We start from the raw sequence: 19,972 nt of genomic DNA, 5'->3' as shown, positions 1-19,972 counted from the left end.
ATCCAGCCTTACAAGATGCAGCATCCTTTTTAACCAGCCTCACTTGCATAAACAATTTATGCAGTGTGACGCCTTTTAAAAACCCCTTTGACTTCTGCAAAAGCTCATAAAATGTAATGGAGACCCTCAGGAAGTGAGGAGGCAGCCGGAGGCTTGAATCTGTCACACAAATCGAGGTGCAAAACAAGATCAATTATCCAAAAGTTTGTCTGGTTAAGGTGGCAGGGGAAATCGTTGCGAAAAGGGTGAGGACGCTACGCATGCTAGGAGATTTGGATTGTTTTTTCTTGAAGGTTATCTGTGCTGATATCTCAAAGGTTTTAACACCTCTTGTTGGAACACCATTGATTTGTGCATTAGATGTAGCTCAGTGACTTCAGCAAATTCTGCAGGAAATTCGGCTGAGAGAGAAACACCCTTTAGGGATACGCTTCTGCAATCAGCACCACAAAGATCTGGAGTCTTAGCTTTGATAAGGTTGTAGAGGAGACACACTTTCATGTGAACTGTCCACTACAAGTACACTTGGGCAGCACGGGAAGGAAAGAACTGAACAGAAATAATCTGTTTCTAATGTATTTAATAGCCTTGTGTAATTAAAATAAAAGAAAATGGGGAGTAAAAACTCCTCAAACATCCGACTGACAGACTCTTAGATGTTGTACGTTTAGCCAAATACATCAAAGAATTGACAGAAAATTTGAATTTTTTGGAATTCATGTTTTTTGAAACCTTCATAATGAAATTCATCAAAAATTTGCAATCTCATTTAGGATACTGTGTTTAATCAGGTACGTTTTGTTCACAAAAATGTTAGTTTAAGATGCAAAAAAATGGACATGAAAAACATACTGTCTCAAATTTAATACACACATTTTCTAGCATGCTTTAACTGCTTTATAAAATAATTGTCAACAAATTTTACATTTATTTTAAACGGTAAGAAGTCATTAAAAAATAATAGTTGAGTTGTTCTCAATATTAAGTTGAGAACATAAGCTTAACATTTTCCCGCCAAAAGAAGAGAGAGATTTTATGGAGGCAGCCATTTTGAAATTAGCAGGAAATGTCCTTATACTGCCCCTAGTGGAATGCTGATGCACTACAGAGCAGAAAACATGGCACAAGCTATATTCAATAAGTTTTAGGAGAGTTTTGTTCATTCTAATTAGATGAGAGTATCAGAAATGCTTGTATGATCCAAATGGGGTTAGAAAAGTGACACCATCATGTTTACTAATTACACTATACTTTGATATTAATTGGTAAAGTTAGTGTTTAGCGTATTTCAATAGAACCTGTTTACCAAAACACACAATGTTATAGTTTTTATGCTAAACAAGTTCATAAATACATATTTTAGTCAAATTAGTATGATTTTAAAGTTTCTGTGTTTTTTATGCTTAGTTTACAAGCTCAAATATAGCACCAACTCAAGCCATCACAGTATACTAGAACTGTTTTTTAATGACCTTCCTGGTCAAAACAGGTTATATGAAATGCTGTTTATAAACCCAAATTTCTATGGGTTGAAAAAGAAAGCAGAACAGAGGCAAGTGCAAAGAGAAGATGGTCTGAAGGATTTCTTCGCTCGATTATTGAGGACTGAGTTTATTGGAAGATGTAATTGAAATAGATTAGGAATCAGGAATGCAGTGTCTGGAAGCTACAGGAGCTAATTTTGTGCATAATCAGTGCAGTAAAAGTAAGAGGAGGAGAGATTACAGCACAAGCAAAAAAACCCCCAAACTCCAATGTGTGTCACTCATTTATTGAAGGGGAACCTGTTATGCTTCTGGGTAAATAAGAGACGTCCTTTCATCTTTTTATTTAATGTAAATGCATTTTTAGTGGTCTTTTAATTATATTTAAAGCTGTTTTAGCCAAAAAAAAGTTAACAATTTGTTTTCTAGGACATAGTTTCTGCAGAGCGGCAATAGTCGTGAATGGAACAGTTAGGGCGGAGTAACCCCCATTTCCCATCATCCATCCTGTGCTCTCGCACTTGTTTACAGCCCCTCACAACCCCAACATAATATACATTTTTGTCTGCTCCTGGTTCATGATTTGAACAAAGAAATACTTAGAAATACAATTTTAAGCTTAATTTTGTTTATTTATGAAAAAAAGTCACAAAAACATGTTATTGGAGTGGGTCTTTAAAAACTCCATGTATACATTATCTTGATGAAGGTCTTTCCTGTTTTTGCATTTTTTTTAACTTTATTTAAGATATTGTCACACACTGAAAAAAAGTGAAACATTGGATCAATTAACAAAAGTTCTGCCATTTGTTACATTTTTATTTTTTTGTTTAATCAAATTAAAATTTGGGGTTGATTGTTTACTCAACTCAAAAAATTGATGAAAATTTGATTAAAACGAATATTTTTAATGTAACAAATTAGAGATATGTGGTTAATTTGATCCAATGATTTACTTTTTGTAGTGCGGCAGGAAATACTAACTATTCTAAATAGTTTTTTCACTGTCTGTGACCTCCTCTACTGTTTTGAAATTCACTTTTAACAATGAAGAAATTGCTATGAAATCTGGAACAGTTTTTTTTTTTATTGAATCATATTTTGATTACTTTTTTCCAACAATTAACAACAAAAAATCTATTTATATTCTGTGCTAATGACATTCCACCACATGGAAGAACCCACGCTTTTTATTGGCTAGTTGACCTTTTGTTGGCATCATAGCAACCTGATTATAAGGTTTTGTATCCTAGCTTGTATTTGACAGGCCGGCAGACAGCCTCCTGAACACCACATGAGGCCGGCAGATGTTTAAACGGCCTGACCAGACATCCTCTGGAGACAAACCATAGCTGGGTTGGTGTCTGCCTTGTTCACTGATGCAAGAGATTTATCGAACGGGCTTTCTCACACACTCCTCCGCTCACTGAGCAGCAGCTCGGACGAGGATCTTGATTTTGTAAATCAGACATCTGTGTTTTCTTTTGAAACTCAACATCGGAGGAAATGGTACATTTTTAATCAGTTAGAGAAGGAATTAAGTTAAATAGTGAAGGGGGTGAGGAGATCAGTCGTAGCATACCTTCAGCTTGTGCTGCAACACTTCGATGAGACAAAGACAGATGCAGCAGAAAGATCCACACAGAAAAGCGGCCCATGCCTCTCCTCTCTTCTTTTTTTTCCTTCTGTTGCTTGCTCCTCCTCCTCCTCCTCCTCTTCTTAGGTTCTCCTCTTCACAAATCCTCCTAATTTCCACTCCACAATCATCAATTCCAACGTTTGTTCACTCATATCTGAAAGTACACAAGATGAGCAGAGAGGAAGAAAAAGTAATTAAAGACCCTCAAAGATAAAAAGCTCTCAGCCGATTTTAATTAGTAAAGCACTCTTATGTGGAAGTCACAATTTTGGAGGTTGAGATTATTCTTGTCTTTCAGCTCTGACAATAAGCAGCATTATCACTTTTGAATGACTCTGCAAAATTGGAAGCTTGCAGCCGAGTCTTGACAGCACATCTATCGATCACTCACAGTCGAGAATGTCAGGCTACACATCTTGCACGCCTTGTTAGGAGAAAACTTTTTCATATAGCTCTTCTGTACATGTCTTATGAACTTAAAGGTAGATTTAATCAATTATGAAAAAGTATTCTATTGCTTTTTGTGTACATTTTTCACTAAAATATTTAACCCCATGACACCTAAGAGCACAAATATGAGTCAAATCACTTCAAAATTAATTAAGTTAATTTAGTGTTTATATCAAAGCAAAAATCACGAGTGAATTTTGTTATTTTTCTATCTGGAATTGAACTCTGGCGTCAAATTTTTAATCACAAGCAAAAAAGCTACTTGAATTGTTGTTTTTTTATTTGAATGATTTAAAAGTCTGTACAAAATGGAAGAATTGAGTCAAATTAATGAAACGGATGTCAGAAATTCATAGGTAACAATAGAAAAATTAAAGAAGTTTCATTATCTTGCTTTAGTCTTTTAAATTTTACACATTAGGCACAAACACGCACATACCATATACAATAAACAGGTACACACCATCAGTCATCAGATACCCTGCAGGAATAATAAGATGGCCAAAGGAAGAGATACAGACCACGGATGTTAAGACTCCAAAGCTCCTGACCATACATGGAGGGTTCCATCCCAAATCCAGCACCCTGTGATTGTATGGGAATGTAAGGCTGAGGACTAGTGAGCGTGGAAGCCACTACCCAGCATGAAACATCCAAGATGCATGAATATGTCAAGCTCAAGGCCCCAACTGACAGCGTGCTCAGGGAATGTCTCACACAATGGAGAGTAGAGGATGTGATGCTGGAGGACAGATCCTCATGGGAGGATAAGCCCCTGCATGGGATGTACCACCGGACAACAACTGTAGTGGCTGATATCAAGAAGTCCTACCAATGGGTAGAGAGAGCTGGCCTGAAGGACAGTACAGAAGCTCTGATAAATAGAGGCTCAGATCTACTATACCAGACAAGACCCAAGGTGTAGGCTGTACAAAGAGGCACCACAAACAATCCAGCACATAACTGCAGGCAGTAAGATGCTGGCTGGGAAAGCAAACATGGAACGCCACAACCAAGTAATATGCAGGAACATGTGTTCAGAATATTGACTGGAAACCCCAAAGTCAAATTAGGAAACACCTCCAAAAGTGTGAGATTGAGAGCAAAGATCTTGTGGGACTTCCAGATACAGATGGACAGGATGGTAATGGAGAACCAACCAGACATTGTAGTGGTGGATAAAGAAAAAAACAACCAAATAACTATATCTGGAGCTGCAGGTGAGCACAGATTTTGTGGGAGGAGTCATAAACCAACAAATTCGATCTAATATTAATAAAATATGCAAATATAAATAATGTATTTCATGATAAAACACATACTTAATATTATAAATTGGGCATGACAACTAACAAGTTTAGGTTTTGACTTAGATGCTCTGCTGATTTTCTGTCAAATGGTGACAGTATCTTGGTGCTTTTCAAAATAAAAGTATGTTTTCTTAATGAGAAAAGTAGAAGGAATGATGGGGAAAACCTACATTTCTCAGTTTGTTGGACCATAGTATAAATTTGAACTGATTAACTCCAAATACTGTAATTCAAAAAATAATATTAGTCTAACGCAAAGCAATTAACTTCACAAGGGTTTTAAATTTCCATAACAAGTCAAACTATTTCAAAACTTACATGTGGTATCTGTCTTTTTGTCAAAAAATATTGGCATCAATTGTAAATTTGCTTAATAAGTTTAGTAACATGAAAAGAATCCACCTCAATATTCTGTAATCTGGATAAATTATTTCTAGATTATTCTCACAATTTATGACAGGCTTTAAAACGTTCTCTGTCAACCTTTTCTTTAGTGTTATCTCTTAATAGAACATTTTCAGCAAAAGCTCGCATTATAGCAACATCAAACAATTAAGATTGATATAAAACAGTCCAGAAGATTCCTGTATGATTTGACCATCTGGTCTGAGGAAGCCAGTATAGCTGAGGGCTGAATAGTTTACAGCCACCCCAGATGGAAGGAAGAACTGGCAGGGCTTGAACTCCAGCGTAGCAGCCAAAAAGCTGCAGTCTTTCCTCGCGCATACCTGTGCAGATATAAGATGTGTCTCTGCATGCATCCTTCTATAACTGAGATGCATGCAGGACAGACTGAAGAGTGAGTTGAATGAAAGTCTGAACACTTTGTGTGCTGCATTGAAGAATAGGGGTTTTGAACGATTTTGAAGACAATGTTTATAAAAATTAGGGCTGAGTATCAATAATAATTGATTCAATTCACCAGACCCTGATTGATTTGATTCCTATTTTTTTCTATTCTTTCAATCCACTTAATTCAATTTGATTTAATTCAATTTTTAATTTACATGGTTTACACATTTAGACACATTTGCTTAGAAATGCATTAATAATCTACTATTTGTTTTGAATATATGAATCTGATGCAGTTCACATACTGTAAAATGTATTAGTGAAATAATGAGATTGTTAATAGCATACAGTGTTACATGGTTTCTCAAAAGGAGAAACTCTATCAGAAATGTTCAGATCATTAACATTGTAAACATTGTTCTGCCTCTCCTGGAGGGCATTTCAGTTGGTGCCAGCTGTGCTATAGCAGTACTTTTTTTTTCAAGAAGAAAAAGCAAAAAATGAGCAAAAAACTGTGTTTTAGACCACAGATGGTTACTTAAAAATATTTCCTAAAAGAGTTTGTAAAATTCATACCTGTGAGTAAAGATAATCATTTAGTCAGCAATGAATGTTTAGGTCAACCAAGCGTTAGCATTAGCCGTCCTATGAGTAATCCCATAATACGTTAGCATCAAGCTAGCGTACTTTAGCTTTATGTGCTAGATCGATCTCTATTTTATGGATCGATTATTGATCTATTAAGCTTAGATTGATTTTAATTGATTTATCGATTTTATCAACCCAGCCCTAGTAAAAATGTTCACACTATGAGGCGAAAATAAGGGGGGAAAAAAAGAGGTGAACCACTCCAGCAATGCTTGGTGCTCTATATACTTATGAGAGTCAAATTTTCATATTTTAGTATAAAAACTTGGCTTAAACTTTGGGTTTTAACTATGGCTACACCAAATTAATTTTGGCAGGAAGAGCATAAAGACACATTTTTGTGTAATTCCTGTGACGACCGGAAACTTTGCTCATGAGAGTTATTTTTCCAAAAGAAACTAGATATCAACAGACTAATGACAGGTATTGTCAGAGCTTATCAAGGCATTCCTGCAAGATGAAGTACCTACATGATCCCACCCCAGAAATATGTGTAAAAATAAACCCCCACATCCCTCTGTTTGGATGTGCTGGGTTCAGTCCTGTCTCCCAGAGCGGAAAAAAAAGCCTGTTTTTTTCCTGCCATAAAGTCTTATCACCGAAAGATTAAAGGTGTTGAAAAAATAAAGTTCATCATCTCTGGTCCTTATGCTCCTTTATTGTTCCCTATCTCCGTTTTCCATCGCACGTCCACATTAGCACGCTCGCTCTTCGTATGCCTGCAAGTGTAACTGCGTGTCAGCTATTTCTACATAATGGCATTTTCCACCTCACCACTTCACAGGATGGATTATCCCTGCAGGTTGGAGAGCGGTGACAGTGAAGATGCATGCACACGCAGACACGTGTGCCCATCTCTGAACTACAATGCACAGATGTTTTGGTGCAACAGTTACTAACAACAGCTGCTAAACAGGCGATTCTTTGCATGGTAAGAACATATCAATATGCATACTTCTCATATGTGAAGTAATTGACTTTCACTCCTAAAGCCACCTCCTCTATTTGAGGTTGAATGGGTGCAGAGAATCGTCAAATGTGTCCACTTGCAGCAACTCTTGTGTTTTATCACTGGAAAGCTAGAAAAATCACTAAAAACAGAGAGGTTACACCACTTAAAAGGACATTTTTCTGTGGTAATAGTTTGCTATAAAAGGCGCTGGCCTTTGTCCAAAGACTCTAGGAGCAAGAGTGGACAGTCTGTAACTCATAACCACTGTGTAAAATATTAAAGTGCAGTAAAAGTTATGGCACTTGAATTTTTACTCACCACTGAGGACATTTTTTTTTTGTTTTTTTTGTTTCCCAAATCGATCCAGGTGACCTTCCAAGGGTCAACAGAGGAGAAAATATCACAGAGACAACTCCAGGTTAGGCCAAAATAAGGTGCAGCAGATGATAAAGTTAAGAGCATTGATGCATGGATCTTTGTGTTGAGAGGAAGGAGGTGTGTTTGAATGGATGAAGGGCTTTCCCCTTGCCAGGCTTTGCTGAAAAGTTTGAGAAAAAAAGGGGGTGGGGGGTGAGACTGCAGCGACCTGTTGGATAAGGAAGAGACAGGAAAGATATGTAGAAACATGGAACAATGATCTGTACTTTTGCAGGGTCCCCACGGTGGAAAAAAGGCAAGTTTTCATGTGAAGGAGAAATAAAAATGTCCCAATTGGGAATCCTCAACAGAATGGAATTGAAATGTAGGAGAAACCAACAAACAATCGGAAAAAATATTTGGGAATTGACTTAATATTTTGCTACTTGTCATTTAAAACATATTTGTATGCAATTTGAACTTTAATTCCAACACATGAACCAGCTCATTGAAGCAACACCACCTCAGAACGTGAAGATAAATCTGCCGTGTTTTAGAAGCTATTGGGTGTGTGGGTGTTTTTTCTGCATGTTGAGGGGCATTGGGTTGTCTTTAATGGCCAGCTCCAGGAATGCAGTGGCCAGTTTAATGGGGTTTAGCCAGCTGTCAGTGCTGACTCGCTTTAAATCAGCCCACACTCCTGTGGCGGAGCTGGTTCCTGGGCAGATTTACACACAAAATATGGTGCAACGTGTAGAAATAATGTGGAATTCTAATGTTAAAACCAGAGATTGTTGGGGATAAAACTTTACTTTTCTGTAAAAAAAAAAGGCATAAATAGTTAAGGAAACCAAAACATTATTTTAATTTGACTATAGAAAAAGTACATTTTACACATTTGGCACTTGCAGTTTTAGTAGTTTAGAAAAAAGAGGCATCTGATTGTCATTTGCAGATTTTGTCGATATAATTATTCTATTCTTGGAAAACAACTCTAGGAGAAATGGCATCATGCTTTTTCCTGTGGTTTAGCCTCTTAAAGATTTTTTTTTTGGTGTTTTAACATGTTCTTGTGGGATTTTTTTCATTGATGGAGGACAAAAATAAAGAAAATTATTACATTCCTAAGTATTTATTTATTTAAAGGGTAACCAAACCCTAAATCAACTTTTTTTGGGCTGTTGACCTCTGTAAATTGGGCTTTAATGGTGCTGTCTGTTGGTCATTGCCAATTTTTTTTATAAATTAAAATAAACTTGTTTAATTATTTCAAATATAGTCAAAAACCGTCTGTGTGCTGCCCCCTACAGTTTGAAACCAAGTGTTGGAAATTCTGTAATTGGTCAAACTATGTAAGTTTCAGGAGTTTGACATCATGATCTGCAGCTCCAGTAATGATGACAGTCCTGGCCCTAAGCTCCTCCCCTCTGACTGGATTTTCAAATTTTGCCTGTGGGTGGAGTTAACCTTCAACTTCCCTGTTTGGTTACCCTTTAAATAGTTTTGAACCAGGAGCAACATAGTTTAAAGAAGCCAGCACTCCGTGCTCCACCCAACTTGCAGTCAAATAGATCCATGTTTGTCTTTGTTTTCTTCTTCTGAGCGGGCATCTGGATCAAAATTACAGTCTAACCTGTAATGTTAGGTTTGGGTTGTAACGGGGTGTAAGCTAGTGGGAGAAAGTGTAAACAAATGGATGATGGGAAATGAGGGCAGGCGTACTTTGCGCAAACAGTCCCGCCCACAATTTAGAGCCGAATTTTGAATCAACTACTGCCGCTCTGCAGAAACTATGTCCTAAACAACTACAGATTGTATTTATTTTGGCTAAAAACAGTAAAACCATAATTAAAAGTCCACTGGAACACTTTTATAATAGATCGAAAGATATCTGGAGAAGAACTTCAAGATCCAATTTCTTGTCTGATAAGAATAAGGAGAGACTGAAATGACTGAGTGTTAGCATTAGCCGTCCTAAGGGAAATCCTTTTATTTGCTAGCATTAAGCTAGTGCATTTTAGATCGATCTCTAGTTTTTTGGATCGAGTATTGTTCTGTTAACCTTCAGTAGATATAAATAAAATAATCGATTTTATCAACCTAGCCCTACAATAAATAAATAAACTAATTTTACTTATAAAAAAAGTCAATTTAGCTGATTACATGTTTATCATTTTGAATCTACTTACAAAGTAAAAAGTATGTTGCTGTAAAACTACTTTTAGGAGTTAAATATTTGCATAAACATAATGGAGTAAATGAATGAGTAAATATAACTTATTCCCCACCTCTGAATATATGTTACTTTTTTTTCCCTTTTAAACAAGTCCGTACACCTCTGATCCCTGCAGCAAGTATTAAAGTGTGGAGAGAAACACTTGAGTCATCTCCACCCACATCTCCTGCAGCATATTGAACTCAAGCATCTTGCTCATTGAAAACCCTGTGGTTAGTAATTTACAACTTTACAACTCCCTCCAGAAATCCGATTTCATCCTTCTGGTTAACTTCAGAGAATGTGGTATTTACACATAATCAAAAAAGAAAAGTTGTGTTTGTTGTTTGACTAGGAACAAATGATCCATTGAAAAAAGTGTAATGTTCTTTTTTTTTGGTCTCTCTTTGCATGTTAACTAGTTGAGTAAAATGACCATCATGTGTCTGAGCTTCAGTCATTATCAGCGCTGGTCGAATTCTCCCAGTTATAGGGAAAGGTGCTTATCTTCTCATGCAAAGGAACACTAAAGCGACCACATGGAGATAATACTACACAATTACTTACATCCTCAATATTTAAAGCCACCCTTAATTATTTTCTTATCTTACTAATTGGGACCTATTTTTGAAGACAGGAGCATCTATTGTCTGGGTCTACATATTTGAGTGAAACATGGTCCAGACTTCCTATGCAATCTTGAATTGTGAAGTGTTTGGTTCTTATCGTTTTTTTTTTCTTCTCAATTTTAACCTACCTTTTTTTTTAAATCAGGTATCCTACTTTAATCATTTCACATGCTTGCCATTTTAGGTTTTTATTTCTTTTTGTTGCTTTATTTTTATGGTGCTGTAAATCTTTGACAAAAAAATAAAGATCAAATAATTTAAACAATTAGGTGAGGACTAACTGTGTTCTACTTTCATTTCGGCTAAACATAAACACAGAGCTTGATTTGGCTTTTTTAATTTCTCTTTTAACCAAACCTATTTTTTGTTGATATTTTTTAGTATGTTTTTTTTTTTAATTAATTTCCTGAACTTTGTTTATTCTATTTTTTCTCTCTTTTGAATGTTATTTATAAAATATTATGCGTTACAAGTTCACTAAACCAGAAACAATATGTTGTAGGTATACAGTAATTTTATTTTACAGGTTTAAACATTGTTTATAATTTTTATATGTTGCAGAGAGAGTTTAGACATCCAGCGTTTTGCACCTGGCTTCAAATAGGCAACTAAATCTTCAAGTCTACATTTTTCACTGTTTTTTTGTCTTTTATAATACAAATGACCATAAAGAATGCTTTTTTTCTGCACTATAGAGCATACTGTATTAAGATATGTGCCGTCAATTAATGTTCTATTTTTGAACTTATGTCATATAAAGGTCTACCAAACTAAAAGGCGCATTTAGCCAGACAAAAGAGTCAGAGATAAGTCCTTTAGTCAGTCAAACTTTATTAACTGCTTTCACAGTATTTCAAGAATTTGTTTGTAACACACTACAAGTTAGCTACATTAGAAGCGTTAGCATTTTCACAATAACTCTCAACCTTGTCTACAACACATAAAAAATAGAGTAATACGACAAAAACAAACGCTAAAATGACAGAGCTAACTCCAAACCTGGTAAGTAACACATAAAAATGCAGTCTGATTTCACTACGCGTTAGCAACATTTGTGTATTCACAATAACACCCAACCTTGTCTGCAACATGTAAAAAACAGACTAATAACACTAAAACAAACGTAACTATGACGATGGTAACTCTCAACTTTAGTAACACATAAAAAACTGTCTGACACTGCTACAGATTAACTATAATAGCATATTTAAAATAACATTTAACCATGTTTGCTACACGTAAAAAAATCTGACTCATAACACTAAAACAAACTCTATTGTGACAATGCTAACTCCCAACTCCATAAGCAACAAATTCAAAAAACCCCGCAGTCTGATGCTGCTACGTGTTAGCTGCATTAGAGTATTTACAATAACAACTAACCGTGTTTGCAACACGTAAAAAATAGAAAAACCCCGGGCTCACATGGCTAGCGCTACAGCTCAGGTGCGATGTGGGAGCGGTCTAGCTACAGTCGTTTGCTCATATTACCTACTGGTCAAATGCAGCTACAGACTCTGCTGTCAACCTTGCAAAACTCCAAACTCACAGATGTTCACGCTAATCCCCCCTTTATTTGCTGTGGTTCAGCTGCGTCGTCCGGAGAAATTTGAACCAAACGAAACGTATTCGTAGCAACAAAGAGACCTGACCGCAAACGCAGGACGTGAACATCTTCAGTGGGATTTCCTCTCACACTTTTAAAGTTACGTAAAGACTGCGGCACTTGCATCAGAGCTGTAACGTTAGTGGTGTGAGCCTGGGGTAACACTAAAACAAACACTTTTGTGACAATGCTAACTCCCAGCCCAATAAGAAACGCATAAAAAAACCCACAGTCTGACGCCGCTACACGTTAGCTGCATTAGCGTATTTACAATAGCATCTAAGCTTGTTTGACACACTGACTAATGAGAAGAATATGCTAACTCCCAACCCGATAAGTAGGCCTAACACAGAAAAAAAACATTGTGACGCTGTTACACATTAGCGTACTTACAAAAACACCTAATCTTGTTTGCAAGATGTAAAAAAAAAAATAACACTAAAAGAAAAATTACTATAATAACGCTAACTTCCAAACCTATCATTGATACGTAAAAAAAAAACAAAAAACTTTGTCTTACGCTGCTACATGTTACAATAACACCCAGACTTGCTTACTACATTATGACAAAACCCTGACCATCTTTTGATCTATTGTAAACAGTGTTTCCAGTGGCCTTTTTGTTGGACTCAAAAAACCTGTGCTGTTTTCTAGGACATAGTTTCTGCAGAGCGGCACAAGTTCATTTCTGAGTTTTAAACTGTACTTTTTTTTATTGGAGTGGGTCTTTAAGGGTTTAATGTGTGCCGTATAGTGTTGAATATATGGTAGCTGTAAAAATGTGCGACTAAAAATGTGAACAGAAGAATCTCAAGAATTTTTATAGGAAAGCAGAAGCAGCTTATCACTCCAGAACTTTTGGAGGCAAATCTTTCTTTGACGATGCTGACTGTCAATGTTTTTTAGTTTGGCCGTCCGAGGTACTTACTGGCCCACAGGTGACCCTAAAGACATGCCGAGGAGTTCAAAGGGGAGAACATCAATCAGGACCACTTTCTCCATCAGGTCAAAGGTCAAGCGTCCGTGCATTTCTCCAAGTTGTAAAATCGGATCCAACATGAAATGAAACCACAAATGTTCAAACGAATTTCCCCTCAAAGTTTTAAGAAAATATCATGTGATCGTTTTTTCAAGAGGATGGTGTCGCCAAAAAGTCCTCAGCAAACTTGTTGAGGATACTTTTGCAGAAACTTAAAATTAAAATGCGTAAGCCAACCTGGGTGTCAAGAAGATAAAAAATGAGGAGTTTAGGTTGAAATTAGTTATCCGTGTGAAATCGGAGTATAAACAAGAGTGCACGCAAATGGACGAACAAGTGCATGATTTATGTTGATAAGTATGCAGGTCGGTGTGGATGACATCCATTAGGGATCTCACTGGTTAGTCATTATAGCCGTTTAGGGAAAAAAAGTACTATCTGTCACTTTTTTCCCCCCTAAAAGCTACATCAGCTTTGTAACTACAGTGTAACTGCCAAGCTCATTGACGATGTATAAAACAGTGATACCAGAGAAAATAATTGCCTATTAATATCTCTTTGGAGGAGCCCAGACGTTCAACATTCATGGCTCGTGGCATCAGTTCAAGAGGCTCCCCACTTTTAATTTGATGAAATACACATTTAACACGTTTGTGAAACCTTCATATGTCATTTTTTTTGCTTCACTGGCTTCATCAGGTTATGAGATTCTAACATTACATTAGCTGCTGGTTGTAGGGCTTCATGTTAATGCTTCACACAGAACTTTAATTATGTACATTTGAAGTTAAAGCTAGAAAATTATTTCTGAAAGCATTGAAGGGGAAATTATGGTTGGCAACTTCTTTTGAAATGTGAGTCCAACTTTGATTATTTCAACTTTAGAACATTTGAATATGAAAGTTTCAGAATCCGAACACGTCCCCCACTGCTGCTGTGTGAAATCAGTCTCGCAGGGAGGGTTCTCCTCGCTGCTTTTTGATTTGTTTTTGTGCCTCCTTTGGTGTTGTGTTAATGCAATTATTGACGGACCGACAGCATGAGACGGGTGTCAGTTTGGATGCTTATAATGTACTCTGCGCTGGCATGATTTTGGTGAGGGGGGGTTCACACCGGGAACATGGGAAGCCTTTGTCTTGCAGTAAGCTAATGCACTTCTGATCCAAATCCATAAAACCACAGAGGGCTGGTGCCCACTGGTGCCGACTACAAAAGGTCTGCTCTATTCTGAACCCGTCAGGGGCGTGAACAGACATATGCACCTTCACAAAGCTGAGATGATAATTCGTAACACACCCCTCACTGTGACAGAGCAGAGATAAAAGCACGAGCGCAACAATGTTTGTTAGGGCGAATTACATTTATGCACAATTTCCCGACCGTGGCACGTGTGTGAAAAGATTGGTGCCAACCAGTATTAGTCACGGGTTTCTCCGATTACCGAAACTGACAAAAGATTTCAAAATTATGAACAAAATTATGCTTTAAAGAGAAAAGTAAAGCATCAAAAAAGAAGGTGGTGCAGAGGTGTTATTTATAAAGCCGTAAAGTCTGTCTGGCCTCTCATATTTTCTGTCAGTCAACTTTTTTTGCAAGAATTCGATGCAGATGCAGAATAACCTCTCCCTGTGGGACGGTGTTACGGCTGAGGAGGACGCAAAATCCTTCAATGTGGCTGAAGACGCAGAGGGTTCCTGAGTTGAGCTGCATGAAATCAGGCTCGACTTTCAAACGTCCTGCCGCGCTCACACGGGATTAAACAGAACCTGCGAGAACAGCAGCAAGAGAGAATTTTAAATGCCAGAGGTCATGTAGCTGGAGAGAACAGAAAAAAACGACATAATTGCCTCTGTTAAAGATATTAAACTCCAATGGAAATTTAGTTTTTACATGTTTTTGTGGCATTTCTTTCAAACCTGTACGGCTGGATAGCTTCAATATTGCTTATTTTTGCTGCACTGGTAATATCAGGTTGGGATTGTGAGGGGCTGTAAGCTAGTGGGAGAGAGTGTAAAGAAGATGGATGTTGGGAAGTAGAGGCGGGCTCATGACGGGGTCACACTGGACACGGAAGCTTTGCGAAGCAGTGTCCGCTTCACCTCCAGTTCACACCAAACACGCATTTTTTCACGACGGTTGACAGGCGCTTCTGCTCAGCTGTGGTTATTTACAGCTTCTACAAGTAATTTGACATCGTCCATCTCGACTTCTCACCAGCTGCTCCCTCGTTGATTGTAGGGGTGTTCCAAAATATCGATATTGCAATATATATTTTATATAGCGATTGATTCTCGATGGGTTTTCACCAAGTATCAACCGTTACTCCACCCACAACTCATAGCTGGGTTTTTAATAGACTACTGCTGCTCTGCAGAAACTATGTCCTACAGAGAACTATTGAGGTTTTTACATTTTATCCAAAAACTGCAAAATCATATTGAAAATAGCATTGTGAATGCTTTTAAAATACACCAAAGCCTCTGTTTTTATCCAATTTTTATATTGCAACATTTTTTTTTTTTTTAACTGCATTTCACTTATCGAGATTTATATGAATTTTCCTAAAAAATTGACTAAAAGATGGAATAAACGGAGCAGTACTGGAACCCACAGCACTGGAAAAGTTGTACTTTAAACTTCTTCATAGAACAAATTTTAAAAAATACTTTCAAATGTAGATTTTAGACTCAGAATAGCTTAAAACTCTGCAATTTAAAATAAATGTACTCTGTGTGCTCCAGACTGATGGAGTAAAATGAATGTTTGTATTATTCCTGAACAACAAGCATCTTTTATTTTGTGATTCTAAGATTATTTATCTTCCCGCTGAACAAATCTGTGAGATGACAGCTCTGTGGATACAAAAAAATAAACTGCTGTGGTTAAAAAGCACCACAGACTCAATCATTCTGTGGTGGAAAAAAAAGTGTGGCAAGCTTCCAAGGTGTGAGTGCCCAGAAAACCTGAGTAATTAATGGGTAAAGGCTTTGGACAAACAGGTAACCAATTGTAACCAAGGGAGATGAGTAATCCTTCCCTTCAGGGGAAAAGCAGAGGTTTGATAATTTGAAGATAAAGAAGTGGTATGTTTTGTGTTATAAAAGCTGTTTTCTTTAAATTAATGTGAGGCAGCAACATGTTTTTCATCAGACATTTATAATGTATTCTCCACAGTCGTCTTCACTCCTCTGACTTTTGATCTCCAGAAAGCTTCATATGGAGGATCCTGTCGGCGGAGAAAATCTAAAGTGGATTCAGTGGAATGCATCTTCCCCATTTCCTGTTCGTCAATGACACACACACATATATATGCTCGCAAGCAGAAACAAGTCTGCTGAATGTCTGATGAGAGCAGGTCACTGGAGCTCTGCAGCAACGCTCACCGGAATGAAAAATGGCCGAGGGGCAGGCTGCTACTATAGAAGCTGCTTTGCTTTTTTGAGTAGTCACAATAAAGTTTTACGCATTGGAGAAGTTATAAGTCATTCTGTTAAAATATGCGGTTCTGGAAAACCTTAAAAATGTACACATTTTTTATGTTACTGAACCAAAACTTCCCACATTACTTTTTTTTAGGCAAGTAGCATTTTGTTCTTCGTCAAACTGTCTGCGTGAACTCTGCAAACCCTGACTAGCAAGCATTAAATAGATTACAAATTCATTAGAGCTTGAGCATATGGTGAGGTGAAGGATTTCAAAGCAGGGACACCTGGGGGCTTTTCATAACCGTCACATAACCTTTGTCTGCATAATCCACCTCACCCTCTTTTTCCCTCTCTGCTATAACTGCCTCTTTTGACTTTTCTCCCCTATTGTGTGCGCCCTTTGAAATGTCCATCTTAGGCCTAATTTAATATGCATGGCACAGCTGGGGCCGAAGGACAGCAATTTGTTAGATGAAGAGGAAATATTTAGAGGATCACTTGATTTCATGGGAAGTGGACTGTGGAAGAGGAGGCCAACAGGTTCCTGGGAAACAGCAGCTGGAAAAGTGGGTAAGGGTAATTCCATAAAAGAGACACAGATCTGGAACGGAACTGCAAAGTACCTCCAAAAACGAATAGTATTTTGGCATAAAATTAAAAACGACGAGCATTCGATGAAGATGACACGAATCAGGAGTTTTCGGGCCACTCCAAAGGAGAAAACTGGGGGCAGAAATGGAGTGATGGGACAAAAATGCAGAGAAGGTGAAGATAGGCTGGGAATAACATCTGGCCAAACAGAGAAACATATGGGTAAAAAGAGTCAAAAGGACCCCTGGAAGAAGCGGGGTCAGGAGATGGGCATGGTTGGGTATGAGGGGATAAAAGGTTTGGGAAAATCATTGTTACCCTTTGAAGAGCTTATGTCAAAGAAAAGGTCAAAGACCAAGGATCAGATAAGAGACATTCACACAACCACATTTTTTCTCCTCCACACTTGTGAAACTTAAGAGGACCAACACAGAAAACCACAAACACAATCACATAATTTCAGCTGCTTCTTCCTTCAGGCAGTCCACTCCCAAGCTCCAATGGGGTCAGCCTTCCCTGGAGGGGGCAGTATTGTTCTAGCGAGGGTGTTTGGTTTGAGCATGTCCACCACCTACCAAGACCCTCTTGACCTGACAAACAGCCCAGGGACAAGGGGACAGTCTCATAGAGTTTAGGATTCAAAGAGAAATGGGATTTGTGTTCATGGTGTCTCCTTTGGGTCCAGGTCAACTCTGTTAGTTTTACAATAGGATAGGAATGCAGTTGGCTTTTGACCCTAAATCTTTGTAAATGGTCAAAATCACTGTTCAGCCATCAAAGCTGTCAAAAAAGACAATCATATGTTTGTTCTGAGTTGGGATTTTTCTTTTTTGCCTTTTTTCCAACAATAGACATGATTTTGAAGAGAAGGGAATTGCCCTGAAGTCCAATTGCAATAAAAAAAAAAAAAAATCAAATAGTCTATTTCATTAATTTATCACCTAAATGAAGTATAACCAAACATTTGGATGAAATGGAAAGCCTCGAGGTATCCCTCAACATTTTATTTTATTATAGGTACCATACTTTCAGCACTATAAATCATTCTTGTATTTAGACAGGACACATTTGATTCGCTTAAAGTGAATAGTTTGTTTCCCATGATAATCCAGAACACACTGAATACACTCGAGCGGAATCTAGTCTGGGACCAGGAACCACTCTCGGACCCATCTTTTGAGATTGTTTTTTTTCTAATCAGACGGAGCTTTGGTTCGCTCTAAGATTCCTCAGCCGGGATAGACTCTGTGCTCCGAGTGGAACAACTGGATCAAAGCGGCCACCGTAACCGGCGGTCACATAATGTAAACAGAGTAGGAATGAACTCAGAACTTTAACGTGGCACTGCTGTGACATCATTCCAAAGGCTACTTTGTAATATTACTCTCTTTAAAACAATGCCACAACACCACTACAATGAGAAACAGCAACTCATTGAAATGTGCATGCTGATTTAAACGTGACACACGTTGCTTCTGACTGTTTTACCAACAATCTATATGTCACAAACATCATCAAACCTTCATAGCGTCTTCTTGCCAGTAAGCGCCTTACCGCATACCTCCACTGTACTAAAGTAGCAAAAAGTGTTGCCCCGCCCTCGTAAATCCTGGCCAGTAAGTGACGAGATCTTTAGTCACATGGTTTTGTTTACAAGCTTTGGTTTGAAACAGAAAAGTCAGGTAGACTCCAGTCCGAATACAGACCAAATGCAAGGTTCAGGATTTGATTCGGACCAAATTAAACAGATTTTTCTGAATAAACCCTTAAAAACCTTAATTTATTTCAAGAAAACGAGGCCAATAAATGCATTAATTCTAATTCTGTCTAAATGATTTTTTGAGGTATCAGTTTTATATATGCGCTAACGTGGCTAACTTGTAGCGTGCTAAAAACAAGCTCTAGAACACTATTCTAATCTATGACCCTTGTTTTGCCTAGTGCACCTTATTTTTCGATTCGCCTTGAAAATAGAATATTAATTTACGGTGCGCCCTATAGTGCAAAAAATATAATATACTTGAATATAAGTATCCTACAGTTCATGTATGTGTAGTGTAGGAAATATACTAACTGAAAACTTCTTCAGTCAAAATTGAAAAATTTTAGGTTTTTAACAAATAGTATTTAAAAAGTGAACTTCAAGTATGCGTCATCCCATTTAGTGCACCTAAATGAACTACTTTTTGCTAAAGGGTACTATGTCTGATTGAGATTTTGATAATTATGATGATATTGAACCGATATACATCAGTTTAATCAAGTGTTTTAGAGATTAAAAGGTAGAAACGAAATAGCTTGAATCAAATCGCGGCAGCCTTGAAGTAGTACATACTGAAAGGAGTCAGTTTCCTGGAAAACCTCCTTTTCTTGGAATAGATCTTAAAAGAAGTTGATAATCACCATGAACCGGTCGCTGTTGCTAGGCAGACGGCTCATGACGCATCTTCACTAACGAGAATGTAAAAACTTGTCATCACACCTAGAAGAAAATCTTTGCAGTAATTAGACTGACAGCAAAGGAGCTAAAACATTTTCTAAGATTTTCACTAATTAATAAAAAAACACTTTTTTAATATGTTTTTGCAGTTAGACTTGTTGGGAATAATTTGTTGTGGTGTCATTTCAAAGTTCATATGGATTGTTTGACAGCAAGAGAGGTGTAAATACGATGAACAAGCGTTACACTTTAAAAAAAAATTTTATTACAAAATTTTATTTTCTTGAACTTTTAAGGACGACTTTTTTTAATTTTCTAACATAGTTAACAGCTGTAATACTGGGTAATGTGTGATTTATTTCCTAACATCCTTCCATGAAGTAAAATGAAGTAAATGAAGTAAAATGTTTTCTGAGGATAATCAATTAGCAATTACCTGATCTAAACTTGATCTG

At 37.3% G+C, this 19,972-nt stretch overlaps 1 protein-coding gene and 1 long non-coding RNA gene across 3 annotated transcripts in view; one reads left to right on the top strand and one right to left on the bottom strand.

The window, feature by feature from the left end:
• Positions 1-7,674, bottom strand: part of col7a1l (collagen type VII alpha 1-like) — a gene marked incomplete in the record, with an annotated part of 67,792 nt that extends 60,118 nt beyond the window's left edge. Inside the window, 2 exon segments of the mRNA XM_024287265.2 lie at positions 3,067-3,277; positions 7,594-7,674. Coding sequence (XP_024143033.1) covers positions 3,067-3,142 — 76 coding nt within the window.
• LOC112155564 overlaps positions 1-16,535 on the top strand; it is a 22,804-nt gene extending 6,269 nt beyond the window's left edge. The window contains exons 3-5 of one of the 2 annotated variants that reach the window (XR_002920810.2): positions 7,108-7,254; positions 7,643-7,693; positions 16,268-16,535. This is a non-coding gene — a long non-coding RNA (uncharacterized LOC112155564). Of the gene's footprint in view, positions 1-7,107; positions 7,255-7,642; positions 7,694-16,235 lie in introns of both variants that reach the window. The other variant, XR_004947138.1, reaches the window with a different exon arrangement.
• Positions 16,536-19,972: the final 3,437 nt, after the last annotated feature.

The sequence above is a fragment of the Oryzias melastigma genome, linkage group LG23 (genome assembly GCF_002922805.2).
Source record: "Oryzias melastigma strain HK-1 linkage group LG23, ASM292280v2, whole genome shotgun sequence".
Lineage (NCBI taxonomy): Eukaryota > Metazoa > Chordata > Actinopteri > Beloniformes > Adrianichthyidae > Oryzias > Oryzias melastigma.
The sequence above is the reverse complement of the archived record's forward strand: the minus strand, read 5'-3'. Positions and strand labels throughout refer to the sequence as shown.